The 27,496-nt window shown below is 48.1% G+C and overlaps 1 protein-coding gene across 6 annotated transcripts in view; it reads right to left on the bottom strand.

The window, feature by feature from the left end:
- Window positions 1–350: 350 nt before the first annotated feature.
- Window positions 351–27,496, bottom strand: part of LOC146857071 (uncharacterized) — a 187,735-nt gene continuing 160,589 nt past the window's right edge. For all 6 annotated transcript variants that reach the window (XM_085646793.1, XM_085646797.1, XM_085646795.1 and 3 more), the window contains 2 exons: window positions 2,771–3,041; window positions 351–1,794 (listed from right to left, as the gene is read on the bottom strand). In XM_085646793.1, coding sequence (XP_085502919.1) covers window positions 1,052–1,794; window positions 2,771–2,855 — 828 coding nt within the window. In that variant the 5' untranslated portion in view covers window positions 2,856–3,041 and the 3' untranslated portion in view covers window positions 351–1,051. The remainder of the gene's footprint in view (window positions 1,795–2,770; window positions 3,042–27,496) is intronic.

The raw sequence follows: 27,496 nt of genomic DNA, 5'->3' as shown, positions 1-27,496 counted from the left end.
AGTGGCCAGTTCAGGGTGCGGAGTATGTCCATGAGAAGCTGCACAGGGAATATTTCAACACAGCAAAGAGCAACAAAGCCAGTGGCCAGTTCAGGGTGCGGAGTATGTCACTGAGAAGCTGCACAGGCAATATTTCAACACAGCAAAGAGCAACAAGGACAGTGGCCAGTTCAGGGTGCGGAGTATGTCCATGAGAAGCTGCACAGGGAATATTTCAGCACAGCAAAGAGCAACAAGGCCAGTGGCCAGTTCATCGTGCAGAGTATGTCCATGAGAAGCTGCACAGGGAATGTGTGTGACTTTCCATGGTCAGCAAGACAGTCAGGGGGCAACAATGTGCAGTACAGGCCCACCTGTGTGAGAGACAGGTGTGTGAGTGTGACTCCCACTCAGACTTGGCTGTCAGACAGACTGGGAGCTGGGTGTGTCTTGGGGACTGTCGGGGCACTTGACCGGGTAGAGAGCGGAACAGCTGAGGTAGAGCTATCAGTGGCTTGGCAAGCCGGAGGGCTGCTTGGACCAGGTGGTGTAATGGCACGTGGAGGTGGAGTCATGCAGATGAGAGACACGTGTGGCTGGGAGATTGTGATGGGGTTTCCTTCCACTTCTTGGGGATCCTAAATGGCTTGACTGAAGTCTGGATCAATGGGAAGTGGTGTGGGCACAACAGGCACACTCACCACCACAGCTGCAGCAGGTGCAGGCGCTGGCAGCCCCTCCGGTGATGTGCTGGACCCAGCGGCATGCTTTGCCTGGCTTCGCCTCTGCCCCCCCTTCCCCTAATTACTAGGTGTTACCCCTACAGTGCCCTCCGGCTCGTGCTTCACTGGGCTTGGAATGGGAGTTGAGGTGGTTGGTGGTTCTGCCTTGGAGCCCTTCCTAGGTGTACCCTTGGCATGCACCACCTCCTTGGTGGGCACAGACACTGTATGCTTCTCTTTGCGCGATGCTTTAGGGCAGGAGAGACCTTGGATGGGGATGCCACTGAGGCATGTGTGCCTGAGGTCTGCTGCTTTGCTTTTTGTCCACTGGTGTCGCCTGACAGGCTTTTCTACCTGCGCTCTGGGGTGGATTTGGACTTCTGTGGGGATGGTGTCTGTGCCCAGGACTGCTTGGGTTGCTGCTGCTGTGTGCTTCGTGTGCTGTATCGTGACTTTGACATATGTGGACCATGGTCACTATCGTCAGAAGTGGCCACTGCCAGGGGGGTGGACAAAGGGACCGGAGCTGGACTGTGAGTATTTGCCTGATGCAGGGCAGACGTCACTGTTGATGACAGAGCCTGGACTGTCCGGTGCAGCCCACCCACGTCTGAATGTATGCCCTCCATGAAAGCAACCACCTGGGCCAATTTCTTGTCGTGGTCAATGAAGGCATTGAGGAGAGCTGTCTGGCCTACACACAGCTGGCGCAAAAGGTCTACAGACTCAGCACTGATAGCAGCATGGGGGACAGGGGCAGGGGCAGTGCTGCCAGGGGTGAAGGACACTCTTCCCCTCTTACTGAGGCAGACACAGGCAGCACCAGAGGAAGTGGCTGGGAGGATGGGCACTGGCCGCTGTGTGGTGGAAGTCGATGCAGAGTCCCCGTTCTCTGTGCCCTCCAACATGGATACATCCCCGCTGGCATCGGATGATGTGGTGCTTTGCATCTCAGGCTGGGATTCCGCCAGCAGACTCCTGTCTCCCACTGAGGAGCTGGTGACGTCTGTGTCACTGGGCTCCTGTGCAGCTGTTGTGCTAGTTTCACCCCCACTGGTGTCCGTCTCCTGTCCCTCTGTGACCACAGGTGATGCTGCATGAGAGAGATAGTTGTAGGGTCAGGTCAGTGACAGCAACAGAACAAACATATGAAAGCAATGCATCACAAAAGAAGACCAAATCTACATGTTGCACACCACCCTGTGCAATCACATTGTGCCAGCTCACTATATTGACTCAAGCAGTGCGTGGAAACTCAGGCGTGAGTGTGCCATGTGATGACCACACAGCACAACACCCTGCTTGTTGCTCTGTTCAAACAGACACACAACTAGCTCTGAGCACAACTAGGGACATGATGGGGGTACACTACTTGTTGCCAATGACAGATCTGGATGGAACAGGAGGAGACAACACATACCCAGACTACAACATGACAGTCCACAATGGACATTAGCCCATGCCACCCACCATGTCGTACCATGGGGACAATAGAATGGTGCACATTGCTGTCAGATGTATAGGCCTCCCCAATCTGGGTGCATGCAATGGACGCATTGATGTACGCACAGTCAGATCGGGCACACTGACGTTCCCTCCCATGGGATTCCCAAGACTACCCCAATGCAGAAAAAACCCGAAGAGCACAACTCAGAATGTAATGTGAAGGCACAGCATCCAAATCACCTTTGTAAGTACAGGTAGGGCAAATGCATGCCACAAAATAAAAAAATAAAAAATAAAAGCTTGGCAGTTCGGGCTGGACTGTTCCCATGAGGCACAGGGTCAGACTGATTTGCATATGGCCATGTCTGAACTGGGGTGGCAGAGTGGGCTAAAGAACGGTGATGGATCAAACCCAGATCTGTTGACTGGGTGTGAGTGTTTGATTGGTTCTGATGCTCCGTCCATCACCACCCTCTTTTGTACCGCTTTGCCACCGGCACCCAGGCCAGCAGCCACTTACATGCCTCAGCATCACACTACCAACATCACATAGGCCAGCGCTGGCACAGGCTCTGTACACATGCAGCCACTCCCAGCCAAAGTTAGACTCCCCAAATGCTCACCCCTGGCTTGATGCAAATGCTCCTTCAAACGTGCATCCAGCTCAGGCTGTGTCACCGCCAAGATGTGCCCCATTAGTGGTGTCATGCTGCGCCCTGCCAAACGCCCAGTGCGAGGAAGCAGCCCCAAGGTAATCTCCGCCACATTCTTTGCTGGCTGGATAATGTCGTCCCATCTCTTGTGGCAGTGGGTGCGCCGTCGGTTTGAGACCCCCAGAGCTCGAACCTTTGCTGCAGTGGCCCTCCACACGGCCTTACGCTGGTGTACCTTGAGCTGCAGGCATGGGATACAAGAGGGGGAAATGATCAGTGACACAGTGTCATGTACCGACATCTATCAGTATAGCAGCAAGATACAAAATCATCACATATCCAACGATATGTCAATCAGAGACTATAGTACAGCTCACATGGGACACCTGCATGGGAAAAGCTGATGTAAAAGCATGCAGGTGTGAGGGGGAACACAGAACTTGCACATCTCACACACATGCAGGATGCCAGCACTGAAACACCCATGTAGCCTGCCCACATCTCCAGTCCATTGTTGGCTTGAGCAACACATACATCACATGTCAACCTGTGTTTGGGGGTAGACTCACTGTGTCCAAGACTGCACAGCCATCAATGTCCCTGTCCTGTGAATAGATGAATGTGTCATGGTGGTCAAATTGAGGGACATGATCTCACAAATACAAAATGCCATTCACAAGGGCAGTTGTGTGCAAAATACAGTGCTGAGATGGCCCATAGCTGTAGTGCAATGTGAAAAGACTGATGTCATACTCTGTAAGTTAAGTGAGATGTCCTTGTCTTTGTAGGCAGGACTGTGCTGGCCAGCTGGGCTCATACTGACATGGATTACAGGGGCACACATAGCCATCCAGCCAAGCAATCACTGTCCTGACTACAGCATGAACAACCTTCTGTGTCACTGTATGGCTGACAACACAACACAGGTCACTCATACATACATGTGCAGGGAGGGAAAGCTATTGCATTGGGTACACACACCCTCCCACTGGAAACAGCATGTCAGGCAGTGCATGACACTACCCCACACTCTGAGGCACATACTGCATCAGTCCAACTATGTGTGTGGCCCCCTGCCCTACCCCACCACTGTCGAAGACTTACCACAACATTTGGGCCACCATATAGCCTTGGGTACTGTGTGAGCACCTCGTCCACCAGGACCTCCAGTTCCTTGCTCGTGAAGGGACTGGCACGGATCTTCTCTGTCCTTGCCATCACTGTGGACATGAGACAACAGCAGCGGAATTGGGTGGTGATGGGTCTCAGGCAGCAGTCCCTGGAGGCAGCAGCAGGTGAGGGGTCTCAGGCAGCAGTCCCTGGAGGCAGCAGCAGGTGAGGGGTCAAAGGCAGCAGTCCCTGGAGGGAGCAGCAGGTGAGTGGTCTCAGGCAGCAGTCCCTAGAGGCAGCAGCAGTTGAGGGGTATCTGGCAGCAGTCCCTGGAGGCAGCAGCAGGTGCGGGGTCTCTGGCAGCAGTCCCTGGAAGCAGCAGCAGGTAAGGGGTCTCAGGCAGCAGGCTCTGGGAGCAGAGGAAATGTGAAGCTCACTCCCACACATATATAGCCCCCTGGGGTTGTTTCAATGGTGCCAAGCTGCAGCAATTGGTGGTCCAGGTCTGCCTCTTTCAAATGCATCCAATGACTGCCTCCGCGGTGGCAGAGCACGCCTACCGTGATCTTCAAAATTGCATCACATCACATCATGGCTCCCATTGGCTGTAAGGGCATGCTCCATGGCGGTGAAACAACGCTGGGGCCCGGGTTGCGCTACCGCGATGGTGCATCTTTCAAATGCAGCCAATGTCCGCCTACCGCGATCTTCAAAATTGCATCATGCCACCACTATCGAGCTTTGCATTGGCTCTAGGGCAAGTTCCATGGAGGCGCCACACCGCAGGGGCCCAGTGTGCGCTACCGCAATTTTACTGGTGGAGCATGCCAACCGCCATTTCCACATGTCTACATGCCTTTCACTACTGCACTTGTGTGAATGGGTGTGCTGGTGACACACCGCTGGGGCCAGGCGGTAGCTACTCCGATATGGGTGCCATGCATTGACACGAGGCTCTGCCATTTATGCGGCGGAGCATGCCCACCGCCATTCCATATGTCTCCATGCCTATCAGTACCGCACTTGTGTGAAGGGGGTGCTGGTGACACACCGCTGGAGCCAGGTGGTAGCTACCGCGATATTGGTGACGGAGCATACCAACCGCCATCTCCTCATGTCTCCATGCCTATGACTACCGCACTTATGCGAAGGGGTGGTGCTGGTGACACACCGCCAGTGCCAGGCGGTAGCTACCGTGATATGGGTGCCATGCATTGACACGAGGCTCTGCCATTCATGCGGCGGAGCATGCCCACTGCCATTTACCCATGTCTACATGCCTATGACTACCGCACTTGTGTGAAGGGGGGTGCTGGTGACACACCGCCAGGGCCAGGCGGTAGCTACTGCGATATGGGTGCCATGCATTGACACGAGGCTCCGCCATTCATGCGGCGGAGCATGCCCACCGCCATTTACCCATGTTTACATGCCTATCACTACCGCACTTGTGTGAATGAGGATGCTGGTGACACACCGCTGGGGCCAGGCGGTAGCTACCGCGATATGGGTGGCGGAGCATGTCAACCGCCATCTCCCCATGTCTCCATGCCTATGACTACCGCACTTGTGTGAATGGGGGTGCTGGTGACACACCTCCGGGGCCAGGCGGTAGCTACCGCGATTTAGGTGCCATACAATCGCAATGGCCATGTGTCAAACATCAACAGGGCACAGTGCCAACATGGTCAATGGAACATCATCGTGCACACAACGCCAATGTTCCATTTACTCCACTGATGGCTACACATGCCCTGTTTGTGTGTGTGTTTCGTAGATTGGCCTGTACCCACTCACATGTCACTTATGGATTTGATGTTGGTGTAGGCAGGACAGTGTTGTTCTGGACTCTACAATGTGTCGTGACAATTACAGCGATGCTCGTCTCAATGAATGATGAACTATGTTGCATTACCTCTCATGTCTGCTCATGCACACATTCATCATTCCAGCGCCGACTGTGTCATTGTGTGGTGGATGTGTGCCAGGTTGTAATGACGCATTGAGGTGTGACAGGTACAGCAGCTAGGTATGAGACAGTGGGTTTGATTAGTTACACATATGCTGGATGCTATACTCCCAGGCATGCCCATTTGAAATGTGGCCGTATCCCTATGTGCATTCACATTGACCAAGGTGGTGTTTGAGGTACTTGTCTTGTGTAAGTTGACAGGTGTGGCCGTTGTTTACATGAAGGTGTCCCTACATGTGAGCTGGTCTGTTAGTCAAGATTGATGTCAGTCATTGTTGTTGTTGTGTCATCCAGAACGTGATGTGCTGTGCACTATCATCTCCAATAGGAGGAGGCCAAATTTGATTCATCACTTGACGGTACTGGAGGACATGGAGGATGTTGCTATCAGACGGAAATGCCGCCTGGACAGAGTCTCCCTGAAAACCCTTTGTGATCTGTTGGAGCCCCACCTGCAGCCTCGCAGGACATATCCAACAGCTTACACCCCTACTTATAAGGTGATGGCGGCCCTGCATTTTTTTGCCACTGGATCGTTCCAAGAGGCAGTGGCCAGCGCTGGTGGGATGTCAGAACCGATGTTCAGCATGGTGCTGCGTGATGTACTGGCCGCCATGATGCTATACAAGGACAGATACATCCATTTCCCCAGGGGTGCTGAATTGCCAGCTGTGAAGGGAGACTTCTATCCCCTTGGATACATCCCCAATGTTGTTGGTGCCATTGATTGCACCCATGTCGGCCTTGTGCCACCACAGGCAAGTGAGCACATTTACCGCAATCGCATGCATTACCACTCCATAAATGTGCAGGTGGTGTGCCTGGCAGATATGACCATCTCCCACATGTGTGCCAAATTCCCAGGCTCGCCCCATGACTCCTACATCCTGCGGAACAGCATTGTGCCCCAGCTGATGGCTAATCTGCTTCCTCAGCCTGCATGGATTGTGGGTGAGTATGCCTAGTCATGTGGCGCGCTGGGTGTGTGACCTGCTGCCCTCAGCCTCTGAGACATTGCAATGTCTATTTGTGTTTGTCATACCTAGGTGACTCTGCATATCCCAACCGTCCCTTTTTGCTGAGCCCGCTGCGGAATCCCAGGAGCCCGGCTGAAGTCCGCTACAATGAGGCCCATGGGAGGACACGTTGTGTGGTGGAGCGTACTTTTGGTCTGCTCAAGTCACGTTTCCGCTGCAAGGACAAGACCGAAGGTGCACTGGCATACTCGCCCAGGAAGGTGTGCCAGATTGTAGTGGCATGCTGCATGCTCCACAACCTAGCCATTCGCAAGGAGATTCCCCTGCTCCTGGATGATGGTGAGGACCCAAGGCCCCAGCCTGCAAACCAAGCCATGTCCAGTGATGAGGACAGTGGAGAGGAGAAAGGTGTTGACCTGCGTGAACAGCTCATCACCCCCCGTTACTTCACTTGAAGGTGGGTGTCAATGTGCAACATATCCATTATCTGCTGATATTGCTGTTGTCGTGAAGGGGCATGTGAGAATTGTAGCAGCAGCCAGTTGTAGACTCAGCGGTGTTTGGCAGTGTTTCTGGGACTGGTCATTTGGGAACATCTACAGGACGTGTATGTTGACACTTGTTGGATATTGTGACATGTGCATGTTGGGTTATCCAGATGGTAGGGGTTGTGTGATGTCTGTGATGCCACACCCAGACCAGTGAAAGTAGTTCTGTTGTGTTTCCCTAGGTGCCTTCGACTTCTCCTTGCCTACATACAGCCCACACTCCTGGTACATTGTGATCATGTTGTAGATTGTACATCCTGCAATAAAGACGGAGCAGACACGACAACGTGTGTGAAAGGATATTTTATTTGCAATGGTGAGATGCGAGGGGGGGTGTACATTTCCATTGGGGGTGGGGTGGAGCAGTGAGTTGACAGTTGTGGTAGATGAGATAATCGAGTAGTCCAACATTCAGATGTCATTCACAAGGCAGTGTGGGGAATGACAGTCCAAAAAGTCAATGCAGTGGTGGAGAGGGTTGCCATCATGGCTGGCTCCGTGACTGGCGTGTGGCAGGTGCTTTGCCTCCAGATACTCCCAGGTTCTTCTTGGGATGGCCCCTTCTTCGTTTGGAAGGGGGGGCCCTGCTGCAGGGCAAGTGGGGTCTGAGGACTCACCCCTCTCTGTGGACGCAGGGGAGGATGGTGAACTGTCATTGGGCAGCCCACTGGAGGGAGGTGGAGGTGTTGTCTGTGGCGCATGCCTGTCCCTCAGTACCGCCACTTGCTGGCCCAAGAGGTCCACGATTTTTCCCATGCGGGTGTCGATGGACCTCATCAGCAGGATGAGCTTGTGCAACAGTTCGTCCAACCGGCCCGTTTGTCCCTGGGCCTGTTCGTATGCGCCCAGGACTCTGGTGATGTGTTCCAGGGATTGGGTCCCAGCCTCCTGGTGTCCGTGGGTGACCCTGCCCCTCCCACCTGCCCTGCTGCCACGGACCTGTTGCCTCACCACTGTGGGCACACGCATCCTCTCCCTGCCCTCCTTCGTCGGTGGTGGGTGCTGGTTATCCTCTGGGACATGGAGGGTGTTGCAGGCAGCACTGTTGGTGGTGGTGGCCGCACAGGCCGTGACAGCAGGGGTCTGCTGTGAAGTTGTTGGCACTGATGTGGTGTGGGGGACGATGAGGTCCTGGGACCTGTTGCTCCCTGGCACACCAGATGGGCTGGCTTCGAGCTCATCGTCCATGGAATCCTGGGAGTCAACATCCAAGAGTCCATGTACCGGGGGGGGAGACTGGCTCTGCAGGTTGCTGGTTGTGTCCTCTGCAGTGAGTTCTTGGTCATGTGTGGGTCAGATGGGAAATGGTCATTGTGGTGCACCCGGCAAGCTTTGTGTTAGCTATGTGTCATTCACTTTTTGTACACCGCACAATTGACTTATCATCACATTGTTTACTATGTGCACTACTGTGCTTCCTGACATGACGCAGTGGTACAGGCATTACAAGTCAAGTTCAAGTTTCAAAAACTTTATTCGACAGCATGTCATAAAAGCAGTTTACATCCTAACAATATCATAAATACAGGCATTACTTGTCCATGGTGTGAGGTGTCAAGGCATACCATGCGACCCGTGCACAATTGAGGATTACAGGGACGTGTGGCCATCTAGGGCCTGGCACAACATGTGTTTAATTGAGAACTCATTGTTTATTTGTCTGACCTGACAGACGTCACATCTGGCCATGGACTGGCCATTGTCATCTCCTGCATACCTTTGTCCTGTCATGTGCATAGCTTGATTTGTACCACCACACATGCTTTCATATTTTTCGAGTGGTCCTTGTTGCACTTGCCCCATGGCGATGCAAATGTAAATAGGTGCTGTGCATGTTTGTGCCATGACTTTCTTCTACTTGTACATTGGTGTGTCACACTTTGGTAGCTGTGACAGTTTCCTTAGCTTACCTGTGTGCACACTGTGCTTTGCAATGGGGTCGGTGTGCCTCTTTGTGCAATGAGAGGGCTGGTGTTGTCATATGGCACCATTTGATTTGTGACAAATGGGTGGGTGCACGTCCTTGCTACTTACCTGTAATGTGCCCACATTTGGGTTTGTTATGTCACACATGTGTGTGTGCGTAGTGGCAGCTTACCTCCTGCTCAGTGGGGTCACGGTCCAGAATCATATGCTTCCAACCTCTTCTGGGTAGGGTGAGGGGAGGGCTCCATCCTGCTGAGGTAGGGGGCAGGGGGCATGGTGGGAGTGGCAGTGCAGGCCTCCCACCCCCACACACTCTCCCAGGGAAGATGGCTACCTGTTAGTTTGAGGAGGGTGATGTAATGATTGACACACGCTTCTCGGTGGGGTGGGTGGAGGGCTCCATCTTGCTGATGCAGTGGGACAAGGGTGCCTGGTGCGAGTTGTAGTGCTGTCTGCCTGTACACATGCCCCCATGGTAAGGTTGGTAGCTATGTTTGTGGTGAATGGGAGTGGGTGGATGTTGGATCTGTGAGACATGTTTTTGTGAGTGTGTGGTGCAGATGGATGTACTTTGTCCTAGCTTTGTAGTTGTGCGGTACTGTACATAGCAGAGTGGTGGTAGTCATTTGTTTGTACTTACCAGCCTCCACTCCCCCAGCTACTCCTGTGAGACTCTCTGGATGCAGTATGGCAAGCACCTTCTCCTCCCATGGTGTGAATGGTTTTTGTGGAATGGGAGGGCCACCGCCAGTCCTCTGAGCTAGCTCACGGTTCTTGTTCCGCCTCTCCTTGACCACCCTTTTCAGATCATGCCACCGCTTCATGATCTCCTTTTTTGATCTTGGGGTGGTCCCTACTGCATTGACCCTTTGGATTACCTTTGCCCACATTTGTGTCCTTGTGGCTAATGGTGTCTGTTGGACCAGGGTACCAAAAATCTGTGGTTCCACTCTGACTATCTCATCTACCATGACTGTCAACTCACTCTCAGTGAATTTGGGCATTTTCTGTGTGGCCATGGTGCGTGGTGTGCAAAGTGGTTGTGGGTGCAGGAGTGTGAGTGGTGGGTGTGGCTGTGATGTGTATGGTGTGTGTTGTGCAGGGGGTTAGTTGTGCAGGTGTGGAGGTGGTGGTGGTGCTGTGTGTGGTGTGGCTAGTGTTGTTATGTCATTTGCCTCTCCTGTCAGCTGGGGTATGTGTCCCTTTTCTCATGGAGTATTGCAAAGGATTGTGGTCAGGGAAGGGGCTGGTTTTATATTCAGCTATGGTTTGTGTGTCCAATTGGGGTGTGTTTTGTGTATTTGGGGGCCATGGCTATTTTTCTGTGGGCACCTTTTGGCCTTCTTGTGGGTTGTTTACTTCGTCCGCCATATTTTTTACGGATCGTCGGCCGCGGTGGCTGTGCTTCAGCTCTTCTGCTGGCTCTCCCATTCATCCCATTGTGTGACCGCGGCGGTCGGAGACAGTGGTACCTACCACGGGACCGTCGGGGATATCCTAATTTCCGGTGCGGTGTCTCCGCTATACTTGCAGACGGGTTGGTGTTTTTCTGCCGCAAATCCGACCGCCGCGGACGGATTTTGCCCATCTCTGCCCACTACGGGTGGTTTTTCTTGGCCCCGTTCCACCGCGGTCGGTGATTTTTGGCGGTTGATCCTAATTTGGCCGCCGGTTTTCCCACAGTGCCGACGGGCGGTTGTTTTCCGCTTCCATGGCGGTCGGGGTGGTTTTCCATCCTAATGAGCCCCCAAGTGTTAACCCCTTCCATGCTGCGCAAATTCCGCCGCTGTGCTGACGGAATCTTGCGCGGGCGTGGTCATGACGGAACGGTTCCGTCATGAGCACAGCTCAACCGTGGCTCATGACGGAACCGTTCCGTCATGAGCACCGAAGGGGTTAAAGGGGCAGGCAATGGGTGTTGTGGAAGGCATTGCATCACCCATTCCTCTTAGATGCTGCCCCCTATTTACAAGGTTGAAATAAATATGGGCCAGTGCCAAAATTAAGACAGAAAAAACCTGGTCTTAACATGCCAAAATGAGGAGAAATACTGAATTTCTGCTCTTATTTGCTGTTTCTATCTGTGCTGCATTGTGCAGCACACATAGAAACAGCAAATCACCATTACTTATTGTTTATGTGCAGAAAAGGACACCACATAAACAATCATTCCCTCAGTTCAGGCACACTTGCACTATGGAGCAAGGGTGCCTACATTGGCACTAGGCAGATGAATTAAGCACCAGCGATAGGTAAAATGCAGGGGTGCGCCATTTCATTGTAAATACGGTGCATCCCTGTGTTTTCAGAATGGTGAAGAGTGGTGTTAGCAATTTCGGCTTAACGCTGCGCTCTGTCATTCTCTTGTAAATATAACCCTCAGTGTTCCTAAGTGCCGATGCTACGCCTAGGCACTGATTGCGATATATGCAGTGATATCGCCATTTGAAATTCTGCTCTCCTCAAATATAAGTTACCCAGTGTGCCTGAATACTGCTTCTTTGGGTATAGAAACACCAGGCCTTATTTCACCATCTGTAAAATCTATCCAGTAAAATAGCTAATGGTTTGGGCTGCGCAAACAACTCTCCTCAATCTCCGGATCTCACTCAATTCCCTCCTAGGGCACAGGAGAGCATGCAATGCTCCCCCACCAAACAAATCTCTCTCCTGCCCAGTGCTGTTCTTCTCACCCCCATCCTGCACTGACCCCTCTCTCGCATTTATCAGCTTCTTAAAGCAGGTGGTAAATGGAAGCTGTAATTACAATGCAATTGGGAATTCTGTGCCAGAATTTTGGATGTAAAAAGTTGATAAGCACAATTAGTTACCTCACTGTGGAGATTAATTTATAATTGCATGGTACTGCTGGGGTGTTACTGTTACCAGGATTTCCAGGCATGCGGTTTTCACCCCACTTGTACCAAGCACCTAATATTCAGGCCTATGTTGAGAATAAAAACCAAATGATAGAGCTGAGCGTGTTTGCTGTGTGCCGAGTCAAGCTGCATCCAGGGTCGGACTGACCTGTCAGGCAATCAGGCAGTGCTCGATGGATTGGTCTCACACATTAGCATATGGGCCAGTTTCCCAGCAGTTTGTGGGCCTGTTTTATGGCCAGGTGGGCCGGTTTTTACTGCTGATTTCCCTAATATTGCCACAAACATTGCCTGCAGCAAACACAAATGGATGCCACTTCCAACGCGTTGCAAAATACCCATGCCCACGTGGCTTTACAAATTCAGAACTGGCTCGATTTCCAATATGGGCCACTTTTGTTTAGCTAGCTGGTTAGCTAACAGGAGCCACTTTTATTCTGGTGCCCTGGCCTATTTTTTGTCCCAGTTAGAGTCCTGCTTGTATCTGCCTGTAAGGGGCCAAATAACTGACTGACCGTGTGATTCTAGGCCAGTGTTTCATAATTTACCTGAAGTAAACAACATGAGTCATTCTGAGGCTGATCTAGGCTAAGAGTGTTCAGTGACAAGTGCTTGCACAGAACAAGGCTGGTGCGCCGTTAATAAATGTTCCCCTAAGTGAGGCTGATCGTTTTTACTGAGTTAATTATGCATTGACTTTAACTCTTTCTTCATTCAAACAGCCATGTGCCAAGGACTATAATCAGAGATTGAGATACAAAAATCAGATTCATAGCATACAGTGGGTATTGAATATATGAAGCATAGTTCTCTTCCAAATGTTCAAATTAAGCAGGTCACTTGTGCAGCTTGAATATGTCCCTTTCCCTCTCCCCTCCTCCATTCCCATTTCATTTAATTTAGACATTTGTGATACTGATTTATACATTGTGGTACCGGGTCTAATATGTGTAATTTCAGATTTCTTACTTTAAAGGTGCTTTGAATGCTAAGGCTAGAATTTAGTAGAGCTGCATTACAAAAAAATGAAAACTAAGTAAAATATTAAATAAATCAAGTTCACAACCTACGGCTGCTTGGTTAAGCCCCCTCACAGGTCCAGAAATGACATGGGCAATGCATGAGACCTCTCAGCAGTGATTATAGCCTTATCAAAATCCAAATAAGCAATTGCAATCGGCCTTATATATAAAAATGATGCCTCTTTAGTTACTGGTGAGTGTAGGCACCTAATACCTCATCATACATGCACTTTGTCTCTCATTGATGCACTCATACAACCATTTATTGACCCACTAAATCGTTTTTGCACTAACCCATTTACCAATCCACAATAAAAATAGACACACACTCAACAAGCATATAGATGAAAAAAATAGAAAAAAGGAAACATGTGGCTACCTAAACTTGCCAGACATATGCTTGTGATACACAAGTACAATTAAACATAGCAATGGTATTGTACATAGTGTATTACTGTTTTAAAGTTCAAACATAGATGCAATATTTAGTAGCAACGTGTTGGTCACCTTGAAGTGGTAAAAAAAATAATAAACTATGCGAATACGGTTCCTAGATGGCCATTCAGAAAACATTGTGGTGGGCGACCATCTTTGAAGACTAAAGTGTATAGTGTATGGCTGTTGTATTGATCCAGACTTCTTAAACAAGGTGTCTGCCTTGGTAAGCTAAAGTAATGATACACTATGGGCAATATCATACCAAGATGGTCACCCTATTTAGAAATAGTGATCTCACGGGATGCTGCACACTGCAGATGGCATGATTGTCCAGCTAGCAGGCCAGTAGGTCTGTCAGGGCTCTACAGGATACCCTAAAATAAACATTGGCAAAGCCGATAGGTCCTGCTTTTGGGACCTATTGGCTTTGCCAATTACTTTTAGCAATGCTGTACAGAATCCCAGATGCTGTGTATCAGAGTAAACAAATAAAAGGTGCTATGTCGCGCCTGGGTGCCTCATTTTGCAGATGCAAGCAATAGGCATGCACACCCCTAAAACATTTACATCAAGGTGATAGATGGAAAGATTGAATTAATCTGAGACACGAGCAATCGCTCAGGCCGCGTTCTAGTATTCCAGTCTATCGACCTAAGTTTGACAGGTATGCCCAGATCTGGATGCTGTACTTACTGTAGTTTCTGTACTTCACTGTACTGAGTTGGCACCAGTGAGGGAAGGCAACACAGAGGGCACCGGTGGGGGAAGCAGTATGAAAGGTGGCGGGGAGAAAGAATGCAATACAAGGAGAGGCAAAGCAACAGGAGGGACAGAAACAACACAGAGCATGGGGCTGTGCAGAAAACAATACATGAGAAGAAACATGGGTGAAAGAGAGAAACATGACGAGCGGCGGAAAAAGCAGGAAACAGACTAGACGGAGGAACAGTGTGCTATTGGAGAGGAAGCACGCACGTAAGAAAGCAACATGAAGAAACAAGCATTGGCATAGCCAATAGGTCTCGCTGTTGGGATATTATACGTATTTAGCTATGCAGCACAATATCCTTGGTGCAATACCAGCAACTGTTGCATGGCTAAAAACGTATAAGGTCCCAAAGGTGAGACCTATTGGCTATGCCAATGCTTGTTTTTCAATGTAATTGTTTGTATTAACCAATTGGAGAAAACTAACAGTTGTAACGTTCTATCACTTGCTATTTTCGGCCACATTTCAAGTTGGCAAAACGCATAAGCAAAGCATAGTATTTCAGTGTTGTGCCTGAATGATTTTGAGATTTTGCAGCGACGGCCATTTAGTGCCGAAAATACATGCTGGATGTACCGTTCCTTTTGAGGCAAACACAAATTCAACCTATGCCAATCCATTTCCTGTTGCCTTCTGTTGGCATCCAGAATTCTGATCCTTTCACACTGCCCAAGTTGTTGACCTTCCCTGCTCAGTAAAGTGTTGCTTTTTTCACTGACGTTTGTTACTTTAAGTATTTGTTTACACCTAATGTGGATGGATGATCTGGGCGGGCTTTATGGAACATTTCCCAAATGTGTTGAGGATTTGTTAATCTTCCCTGGAGAATAGATTGAGCTTCTGGAACCTGGAGGTGCTCATGTGAACGAACTGGTGGATAGAGAGCAGGAGAACCAATACAAGCTATTGCCAGTAAATATCATTTGTACTTTTGCAGTGTGGAGAAGGGTACAAATGGCTCGTGCTGCTGTGCAGCATAAAAAAAAAGAAAAAGACCATTGATCTTACATAGTCAAAACATATTGGCTTTGCCAATGCTTAGTTAATGCAAAAGCCTGTAAAGCATTGTTGAAAAAAATATATACTGGAAAAAACAAACAAATCTTAAGCAATCTTTAAACTGTACATTGATATCAATATTTTCCATCTTTATAATCTACTTATTTTATTTGTAAAATACTTCTCAAGCTGCAACCTCTGAACATAATGTAAAAAGAATGTCAGTGTTAATTTGAAAGAAAGCATTTGCCATAGCCTAATTTACTTACCACAGAACGTGGAACTGAAACAAATGGTAGAACCACTTGGTGTTCGGGATTAGCTCAGGAAGCAGGTGTATGAGTCCTTTTCAGTCATTCTAATTCTACCGTCTGCCTGGGCTTTACTGCAACATTTGAAATGCAACAGCAAAAAAAAAAAACCCGCCCTGTCTGTTCTTTAGTCAAACCTGGGCAAATATCTTCTTTTTGTGACGAGTTGAAGATAAGGAGCGACCCTGAGGGCGCAAATGTTGGGGATGTGATGGGGAAGCAGTGCATGGGGTTCAAAGAAGTAACACATGCACTCCCTTGGAGTGCGCAAGGAAAAAGAACAAGCATTGGCCGCGTGGCCGTAAAAGTAACGCCGTGCGGCCGCGAAAGTCATTGCGATCACGGTAAAAGCGAAAGCGATCGCGATGACGTGCTCTGTGCTCGCAAAAATGAAATAAAAAAACAAAACGCAAATGGTGATGCGAGTGGTGCGCACGCACGCATGCGACGGGAAAAAGTGCTGTGCATGTTGAGCGCACTTGTGGCAGGCAAAGGCAGCACTTTTGAAGCAGCTACTAAAGGTCTCGCCAGGCAGCGCATGCGCTGGCTCAGGCGAGACCTAAAAATCACACAAGGGTGACAACAGCATCGAAAGTGACAGGGGAGAAGCACACAGACGATGATGAGTAACAGAGATCATGGCAGATGGAGAAGAGCAGTACAGTCGGGAGACAACTGGAAAACTCATGTAGTCTTGTGGAGAGCTTAACCAAAAAGAAAATAGAAGTCCTTCAAAAGTGAGCAATCGAAGGGCACAAGTAATGTGTCAATGCATAAGGGGAGGGACAAACACAAGAAGAGGAAATAAAGCCCACAAATTCTTACGAATTAAAAGCAAGCAAATGAGAGTGACAATAAAGACGGCCAATGGTAAACAATGGGAAGGCTTTAAGCACACTTTAAACACACAATCGGTCTTTTGTCCAGCAGACAGCTTGTGCTGTCTACTAGACAAGATCTAAAAAAGGAGAACGAAAGAAATCAAAGGAGACCTACAAAAGTAAAATAGAAAAACTGAAAGACTGGCCACCAGCTCGTACACTGGAGCATACTACTTTTCCAGCAAATGTGCACATTGATCAGGCAAATTTGCATTACTAACAGCATAAAAGAGCATATGGCATCATAGGGATAAAATACAGTCCCATGCAGTAAGCTGTCACAGGGAAAAGCAGAATGTGAAAAACACTTGAATTGTCAGAAGAGGGCCAACCCAAAGACTTTTATGTTTTTTTACAAGGCCGTGGCAAACAACTACTCCAGCTAAGCATCTCAAAATGGTCGATTAAGGATTATCACATGGGAAGTCTTATAAACCCAGGGTTTGAGAAAGGAACTAATCAACACCAATAATGTCTACAAGCGTTACCAGTTTATAAGCAGTCCATCCTTAAACACTAGCTTTAAAAAGAAATTGGACAGGCGTATTGCTTTTATCGCAACTTTTCATAATAAGCAGATCAAGCCTTAGCCTATAGTCTTGATCAATGACAAAAAGTGCAATACAAGTTCTCTTTTATAGTGAAAGCACACAACTTCTATCCGATCAAAATCTGTGCTCAAGAAATTCAACATTTGGGGGGAGCGAAAGCCCATTTCTCAGTGGTGTTTCTTTGTTTATCACATAAGATCTAGCAAGCTACGCTATCAAGCCAGACCAAAAAATGAGCAAATATTTAATCCTAGACCTCTCTGACCCTGAGGCCAGGCTTACTAGCCCTCTAGCCTTCCCGTTTCCCAAGGGCCTCTTTCCATGGGCGACGAAGAGAATGTGGAGGTCTGGAGAGTGAAACGGAGAAGTGTTTCTGTGCCAGCTGGTAAGGTCCAATGTAACTTACATTGGTTTTGAGTGTTGAGGACAGTATAGTCTAAATATATAAAAGTAAATAGAACGACAATAGCAGCCTCTCTCCTCACTTTGACCACTTAGACGAACAGAGGGGCTTATTTACAAGCAAATACGCCCCTAGGCTGGTTTGGTGGGTGGATGCTTATCTCCATCAGCTGAGGCCTCCGAGTGGGAGCGGTGGGGCAGATATTCTTCTATGGTACCGATAAAGATCTTCAAAGAGTAGGCTGCACATTGGGCACCAACAGGACCAGAGCCTCCAAACACACTACAGTAGTGCTAGTCAGCACCCTGTTGGTCTGGTTTGTAATTTTATTCATCCACTTCACCACTTGAACTGCAAGGAGACTGGGGAAACTCTCACAACCTGGGTTGGCGCTGATTGCAATCCCGATTTCATTCAGCTTCTTCTGGGTGCTGATCATGCCAGTGACTTCCCTTGGATTCTCCTCTTGAACAGCCTCTCTTTCTGCAGGACCAGGTACTTTCCTTTCCTCCTGAGCAGGCAGGCATGTTTTCCTGGCAGATTCACACTCTTCTCCTTCAACTTGTCTCTCTCATCATTGCCACAGAAAAAAACTTCCAAAGCATCAGGGAGAGTACAAATGAGCAAGAGGCAAAATATGCATCAAGATTCCTAAACAGGTGTAGCCTTTCAGCCTGAGTAAGGGTAAAACAAAAGGGAAAGCACCACAACATGCAGGGGATATTAAGGCCCAGTGAAGGGAAATAGGGATAGGAAAATCCCAGCACACTGCTGTCAGGCACCCTTAATCTATACTGATGGCCATATGTACTGTCTCTGCTCCGCCTCTCCACAACGCAGGATAACCATCACCTAGAGAATGATGATGGATTAAACCCAGATCAGTTGACTGGGGGTGAGTGTTTGATTTTCTCTAATGCTCCGTCCATCATCCCCTTTGGTATCGCTTTGTTCGCCCTAAGTTGGCAGGGTATGCCCAGATGTGGGTCCCTTGCTCACTTTGCCAATGGATTCAAGATAGTCTGACTAACGAGGCTTATGAACCCGAAACCGGTCCCAGGATGCTTGTTTCCGGTCCAGGGAAGGCATGGCTTGGCAGTTCGGGCTGGACTGTTCCCCTGAGGCACAGGGTCAGACTGATTTGCATATGGCCATGTCTGAACTGGGGTGGCAGAGTGGGCTAAAGAACGGTGATGGATCAAACCCAGATCTGTTGACTGAGTGTGAGTGTTTGATTGGTTCTGATGCTCCGTCCATCACCACCCCCTTTTGTCCCGCTTTGTTCGCCATATGTTTTATATATGTATATCTCAAGGTCGTTGGAAGAATAAATGGGTATATAAGTGTCTAAATGGATGATTTGTTTTTGAAAAATTGATTGTATAACTGACTGATTAAGTGTATCTTAGTGAATACATGGCTTAGTGAGTAATGTTTAAATATGTAAATATCTGTATCAGTCTCTCACTTTGTGTATAAGTGGCTGCATGGGTTGGTGAGTAGCTACATGAGTGTCTATATCGGTTATTAGTTGGTTTTTTGAGTATCAGTATGAGTGTCTGAGTGTCTGTATGGTTCGGTGGGGGGTATTACGTAGTGCATAGGTGCATGAATGAGTGACTCACTGTTTGTATGTGTTGAAGACAGCATGTGTGCAGGACTGTATGGGTGGATGAGTGTGTGCATGGGTGTGTTAGTGAGTGAATGACTGTCTCAATAGTGTCTTTATGAGTAACTACATATGTTTTAAACTAGTATATATGACTATTGGTGTACATAAGTGAGTATATGTGAGAGTGAGAGATTGAAAGAGTTCCTGTATGAACAAGTATGCGTTTCTATAAGTGATTGTTTAAAAGACTAAGTATGTGTAAGTTTCTGTAGAAGTAAGTGTGGTGGTGTGTGTATAACTGTATATGCAAGTAAATGGATGTTTGATTCTTTATTAGCATGAGCGACTACGTGTGTGAGTAACTCTATGGATGAGTGGCATTGTGTAACAGGATGTATAGGTGTATGAGTACATATGATGAGTGAGTACATGTATGAGTGACTGTATAGGACGGTTGGTGAATGAGTGGATGTGTATGTGGATCTTAGAATTACTGAATAGGTTGTTGTAACTGGTATTGGTATGTCCATTGTTTTGAAAATTTTAGTTTCTATTTTTGAATGTGTGTATCAAAGGTTATATTGGGGAAGAGGAGGTCTGCCACTCTATCACAAGGATGATGTCATCAGTGATGTCATTTGAGATGTCATCAGTGATGTCATGAGTGATGTCACTGACCATGTCATGAGTGATGTAATATGTGACGTCATCAGCAGTGCATTGCGGGCGCGCGAGTTATAGTTAGCTGAACTAACTATAACGGGGGAATTTCAATGGTTTTGTACGAATGAAAAGTACAGCTAACTATAACGCCCCTGAAACCTATGTTTTTTTCAGTGAATTTCTAAGGTTTTTTAAGTGCTAATTCCTAACTATAACGTGAACGAAACCTATGTTTTTTTCAGTGAATTTCAAAGGTTTTTTAAACGCTAATTTCTAACTATGCCTACAGAGATAGGACATGTGATGAAAGAAGAAAAAATGCACAGAAAGAAAAAAAAGAAATGCAGAAAGAAGCAACAGAAGTCCTCAAAGACGAAGAAAAGTGCAAGAAGAAGGATAACGTGCTGAAAGAATAAACAGAAGAGCAGAAAAAAGCCTTGTTGCAAAATCATCCTGTACCCTCAACTTTTTCAGACGGATACTGGTGGTAACTGAGTCTGACTAACCAGTCCTAGAGCTAGTGCTATGTCAAAAGACACTCAGAATACAGTGAAAACATCTACATACAATAGGGAACACTATGCGTTGGGGTCCCCCTGTGATTAGCATGACCTCCTCTGTAAGCCCCTAGTATATAATAGGGCAGGGGATTAAAACTACCTCTTAAAACGCACCACAGGGCGTGTTTGCACACGTCACCTCAGGCCCCATCCCCTCCCTTCCCCACTGTGTAAACACGCCCTGTGGCCGTTTGAAGTTGGGAGATTAAGTCCCCTTGAATCCTGAGGGTCCCTAGGGTCCAACTAGACCACTAGGTACCTCCAGTAAGTGCCACAGAGCTGCGTTGCAGAGAGATGTATAAAGGGGCACGGCCTAGACCACCTCTCTGCAACGCAGCGCAGTGGCACTTACTGGAAGCACCTGGTGGGCTGGTTGGCCTCCAGGGTCCCTCAGGATTGAAGGGGAATTATTTCCCCAACTTAAAACGCACCACAGGGCTTGTTTGCACACGTTAACTCAGGCCCCGTCCGCTCCCTTCACCACTGTGTAAACACGCCCTGGGGCCGTTTTTAGTTGGGAGATTAGGTTCATTTGAATGCTGAGGGTCCCTAGGGTCCAACTAGCCCACTAGGTACCTCCAGTAAGCGCCACAGAGCTGCGTTGCAGAGAGGTGTAAAAAGTGGCACGGCCTAGACCACCTCTCTGCAACGCAGCTTAGTGGCGCTTACTGGAAGCACCTGGTGGACTAGTTACCCCCCAGGGGCCCTCAGGATAGAAGGGGAATTATTTCCCCAACTTAAAACGCGCCGTAGGGCGTGTTTACACACGTCACCTCAGGCCCCGTCCCCTCCCTTCCCCACTGTGTAAATACGCCCTGTGGCCGTTTTTAGTTGGGAGATTAGGTTCATTTGAATGCTGAGGGTCCCTAGGGTCCAACTAGCCCACTAGGTACCTCCAGTAAGCGCCACAGAGCTGCGTTGCAGAGAGGTGTAAAAAGTGGCACGGCCTGGACCACCTCTCTGCAACGCAGCTTAGTGGCGCTTACTGGAAGCACCTGGTGGACTAGTTACCCCCCAGGGGCCCTCAGGATTGAAGGGGAATTATTTCCCCAACTTAAAACGCGCCGTAGGGCGTGTTTGCACACGTCACCTCAGGCCCCGTCCCCTCCCTTCCCCACTGTGTAAATACGCCCTGTGGCCATTTTTTAAGTTGGGAGATTAAGTCTCCTTGAATCCTGAGGGTCCCTAGGGGCAAAATCGCCCACTAGGTACATCCAGTAAGCGCCATTGCAGAGAGGTGTAAAAAGGGGCACGGCCTGCACCACCTCTCTGCAACGCAGAGCAGTGGCGCTTACTGGAAGCACCTGGTGGGCTAGTTGGCCCCAAGGGTCCCTCAGGATTGAAAGGGAATTATTTCCGAAACTTAAAACGCGCCACAGGGCGTGTTTGCACATGTCACCTCAGTCCCCGTTCCCTCCCTTATCCACTGTGTAAACGCGCCCTGTGGCCGTTCTAAGTTGAGAGATTAAGTCCCCTTGAATCCTAAGGGTCCTTAGGGTCAAACTAGCCCACTAGGTACCTCCAGTAAGCGCCACAGAGCTGCATTGCATAGATGTGTAAAAAGGGGTGTGGCCTCAGAACACCTGTCTGCAACGCAGCTCCCTGGCGCATACTGGAGATACCTGTTGGGCTAGTTGGCCCTCAGGGACCCTCAGTATTGAAGGGGAATTAATTCCCCAACTTACAACTGGCCAGGGGGCGCGTTTGCAGAGTGCTGCAAGGAGGGGGCGTGGCCTCCGGCGCGATGCCGGTCTTTTATTTATTTTATTCTTTTAAGAAGGAGGGCTGTGTGGCCCCTCTTCTTTTTCTAATTTATTGGCCCTGGGTACCCCATCCCCCAGGGCCTGCACCCTAATTTTTTTTGTTGAAAAAAATAAATGTGGCCCTCCCAAGGCCTTAATCGGCCCCAGGGACCCCAACCCCCGGGTCATGGCCTTTTTTTTTTTTAATTCTTTAGGAGGGGGGCTGCGTTGCCCCCCTCCTCAGGCCACTTATGGCCCCGGGGACCGCATCCCCCGGGGCCGGCCTTTGTTTTTTATTATTTAAAAAATATATATATTTATAGAAACACCTAGGACATACTGGACAAACCGTATGTACCTATCACCATGACGATTTGCGTGATATTCATTAAAAGGCGACTATGAATACAATGAATCTACGTGGAATGTATTTACACCGCTAGTGAAGCTCTGACGTGTCTGACGCCCTACCCTGCCTAAGCCCGGCGCCACCGCCGGTGGGTACTCTCCAAGTAGACACCCTTGTTGTTTATTTATACAAAGATGGGTAGCTATTGACGGGCACATTTAATACACACGCACACCAAGCCATTCAAAGGGGATTCGACAAAAATTCGACCAAACTATGCAAGAAACCCCCCTCACGGTTAATAAAACACACATCCACCGCCGGATGTGTAATACTTTTTATTTTACTCTCTGGAAAGGAGACGAACCTCACTTGAGAGTCACAGCGTGCTCCTGGCTGAGCCCAATGCTGTGTTACACCCACCAGTGCCCAGCGAGTGCCACACACCTCTGGGTTGTATTCCACCAGCTAGTGCATATGCTATGACACTCTCTAGCCCATGTGCACTGTAACACCACCCCGTGAATATGTCATGCCACACTTGCCTTCGCACGGGTTATATTGCCCCATCTAACGTGCCTTCCTCGATGCCTATGTTATAACGGACAGCACTATGCCATACATATTACAATCTGGGATCCATATCTTTGTCACTGTGCATATGCAATGTTACACTCCCCAGCACATATTTTATATTACAACTTTAGAGACTAGTTAGGTTACACAACACTGCCCTGTGCATATTACACTCCAAGGCACATAACGCATAGCACGCGCTAGTGCCTGTGCTATCTCGCGCTCTCCAATTAATCTGTCATTGCGCACAATGTATTGCATATTATATTTCCCCCCCGGTTCATCTTATATCACACTTTTTGGTGCATAGTTTATACCATATACTATATCTTGTTTTCATTTTCAATCGTGCTCTCAGGACTATGTTCTATATAACACTGCGTTCACCTACCCTTTTCACGGGCATTACATTTTGCGATGGGGGTGGAGGGTCAGGGGGTGTTTCTCCCAAGGAAGCCCAGAGTCACAGTCACAAACGTCCTCTTCTTCCTGAATAAAAGTGAGATTATGCTGCATACTTGTTCATATTTTAAGTAGTTCGCACAGACACACATTTTAAAAACAATAAAGTTCCTAATACCCACCTTCTCTGAACAGTTAGCTTGCTGCCCCATCCACCTCCTCCCTATCCTCTGTTGTCTGAATCCATGGACTAGCCTCCTCCCTCCTGCCATGCATGGTCTGATGTGCTGCCACTGCTCTCCATTTAGCATGATGTACCAGTCCACTCCTCCTGCCCTCCATTGCCCAATTCTATGGCCCATCATTGAACTCCTGCTTAGCCTCTGTGCTTAGCTTGCTGCCCCTATTCTCCTCCCCCCTGCCCTCCGATGTCTTTGTGCATGCCCCTGCTCCATCCTTTTTGCCCATGGACCTGCCACTCCTATCTACTCTGAGTGTTATGTTGAGCTGCCACTCCCCTCCCACCTGCCTAGCATTGTCAGATGACTGCAACCTGTCCCTGCCACCTCCACCCTGCCTGTCCACATGCCATGTCCCTATCCCCTTTCTCCTGTCCTCCATGGTCCATTTTACTGCCACTCCCTTCTGCCCTCCCTGGTCTGTTGTGCTGCAACTGCTCCTCCTGCCTGCCCCACGCTGTCTGTTGTGAGGCCCCTTCCCCTGAACTCTCTTGTCTGTGCCCAGGTCCTGAGCCTCCCTTCTATCCTCCATGGTCCTTTGTGCATGCCCCTGCACCCTCCTTCTTGCTCATCATTGCCATTGTGCTGCCACTAACCCTACCGCTTGCCATGCATGGCCTTCTGTGCTGCCATGGCCCCTCCAACCTTCCCTGTGTGGTCAGCTAGCTGCCCCTGACCCCCTCCCACCTTCCATCCATGGTCTGTGTGTATGCCATCATAGTCTCATTGTTGCTCTCCATGGTGTATGAACAAAAGAACGGTACGGCTGACCAATGTTGAGCACATCAAATTCAAAATCAATATACAATTTTTTGGTAGGTGCAAGAACACGTCCAGAGCAAGCCGTACTTGTGCTCTCCTGGAATATATATATATTTGCTCTCCATGGTGTGTCTTGTTTCTAGTGCCCATCCTGCCTGACCTCCATGGTCATCTCGCTGCTCTTGCCCTGCCCCCTTGCCCCCAGCCCTCTGTCTCCATGTGCAGACCCCTATTCCCTCCCTCCTGGCTTGTCTGTTCCATTGTAATGCCCCTGATCTGTCCCTCCTGCCCTTTATGGTCTGTTATGCTGCAGCTTTCTCTCCTGTCTGTCCATTATGGTCAGCTAGCTACCATTGCCTCTTTCCCCTCTGTTCTCTGTTGTCCATGTGCATGGTCCTGTCCCCTCCCTATTGCTTTCTATGGATTGTTGTGCTGCACTCTCATCCCGCATGCCCTGTGTGGTGTATTGTGCTGCTGCAAACCCTGATGCCTGCCCTGTAGGGTCAGTTTGGTGCACCTCTCCATGTCCCTTCTGCCCTCTGTTATCCGAGTCCATGTCCCTACCCCAATTCCTCCTGCCTACCATGATCCAATGTACCATACTTGCGAACATTTTGAACTTGGTAAGAGGGAGATTTTGAAAAAAACTGGGGTATTGATTTTACCCTTTGAGTTACATTGAAAAAGAGGAGATTGTAGACAGGAGACAGATCAAATAAAGCCCATTTGAGCTTAAAAACATTGGACATTTCCTGGCTGAAACGGGTCTGTTGGCATGTATGGTTGTACTACCACTGCCTCTTCCTTCTGCCCACAATGGTCTATTATATTGCCACAGCCTCACCTGCCAGTCCTGTATTGTTGGTTTGTTGCCCCTGCCACTCTTTCCACTGCCCTCCATAGTCTGTTGTGCTGCCACTGCCCTTCCTGCCTGCCCAGTGTGGTCAAATTGTTGCCTCTGCACTCTCCTACCTGCCTTCAATTTTCAGAGTCCGTGCCCTTGCCCTCGGCCTCTCAACAGTATCCCAATGAACAACTAGATTGCTAACATTCTATATTTATTACAAAAGTGTGGAACGCCTGACGTCATCTTGATGCAATCAAAACTCTAATACCTAGAGCATTTCCTTTGGAAATTACATATATGAGAGGGTCTTATTTGCATCAAAATTATGGTTAGTGCTATAAAAAACTAAAATGAGGACATATTTTCAGAGTTTTCAAATAGCGACAAAGAACTTTTAAATTATTTGTAATCTTTATTTTTTTTATCCAGTTGACCACTTGATTAAATGTTGAATCTAGGGTAGAGGATGTGGTGTTACTTCCAGAGTTGCAGACTTTTAAACTGGGGAACCAGGTTGGAGTTTCTGCTTCAGCTCAAAATTCTGTGATTCTGGTCAAATCACTTAATCTCCCCATGTCTACATCCAAAATGAATTTGATCTTGTGTGATGTAACCAATGCTCATGTAAAGCACTCCAATACCTGACAAGTCTGCACTATATAAAACTGCAAATACACAAAAAATGTGTTTTGCACACTTCTGTCATTGGGCTACATGTGGGCTACATCTGGGTGATATTTGTGCTGCATTTGGGCTCTTTTGTCTCTGGTGGCCATCTTGGGAGATTTATCTGTTATGAAGTTTCCTAATTTCCTCATTTACTGCAGTCTCCTCAGTGGGAAATACTTTCAGTTTTTTACTTTGATTACATCAAGAAGGTATTCAGATATGTCACACATTTGCCATAAATTCTAAATGTTAGCACTCTAAATGCTCATTAGATCAGTGTAGTAAAGCTACTGTTCACCACGGAAGTCTGCTGCTGGTATTAAAAGTGCATGTTTCAGTCTGCATATCAGAATTTTTTAATGAAATAGAAGAGGATTTGAGAAGTCACTCAAAATGTGCCCTAATTTTTCTTTCTATAGCACTAATCATAATTTCTATGGCAAAATGAACCCCCTCATTGTGTTCCTTTTTAAATTAAATGTTTTAAGTCTTACCAGTTTAATCCAATCAAGATAGCTTCAGGTGTGCCATACTTTTGTCATAGGCAAGACAGTAAGCGCTCTAGTTGTTCTTAAGAACACTCTGGGACATTCTGTCATTGGGCTATACTTGGGCTACATCTGGGTGATATTTGGGCTACATTTGGGCTCTTTTGTCTCTGGTGGCCATCTTGGGAGATTTATTTGTTATGAAGTTTCCTAATTTCCTCATGTACTGCAGTCTCCTCAGTAGGAAATACTTTCAGTTTTTTATTTTGGTTCCATCAAGAAGGCGTTCAGATGTGTCACACATTTGCCATAAATTCAGAATGTTAGCACTCTAGTTGCTCATTAGATCACTGTAGTAAAGCTACTGCTCACCAGGGAAGTCTGCTGCTGGTACTCAAAGTGCATGTTTCTGTCTGCATGTCAGAATTTTTTTATGAAATGGAAGAGGATTTGAGAAGTCAAAATGTGTCCTAATTTTTCTTTCTGCAGCACTAATCATAATTTCTATGGCCAAATGAACCCCCTCATTTTGTTCCTTTGTAAATTAAATGTTTTAAGTGTTACCACTTTATTCCAATCAAGATGGCTGCAGATGTGCCATACTTTTGTCATAAGTAAGACTGTTAGCGCTCTAGTTGTTCTTAAGAACACTCTGGGACATTCTGTCATTGGGCTATACGTGGGCTACATCTGGGTGATATTTGGGCTACATTTGGGCTCTTTTGTCTCTGGTGGCCATCTTGGGAGATTTGTTTGTTATGAAGTTTCCTAATTTCCTCATTTACTGCAGTCTCCTCAGTAGGAAATACTTTCAGTTTTTTATTTTGGTTCCATCAAGAAGGCATTCAGATATGTCACACATTTGCCATAAATTCAGAATGTTAGCACTCTAGTTGCTCATTAGATCACTGTAGTAAAGCTACTGCTCACCAGGGAAGTCTGCTGCTGGTACTCAAAGTGCATGTTTCAGTCTGCATGTCAGAATTGTTTTATGAAATGGA

The sequence above is a fragment of the Triturus cristatus genome, chromosome 3_2 (assembly GCF_964204655.1).
Source record: "Triturus cristatus chromosome 3_2, aTriCri1.1, whole genome shotgun sequence".
NCBI classification, from domain to species: Eukaryota; Metazoa; Chordata; class Amphibia; order Caudata; family Salamandridae; genus Triturus; species Triturus cristatus.
This window is presented reverse-complemented; position numbering and strand designations above follow the sequence as displayed.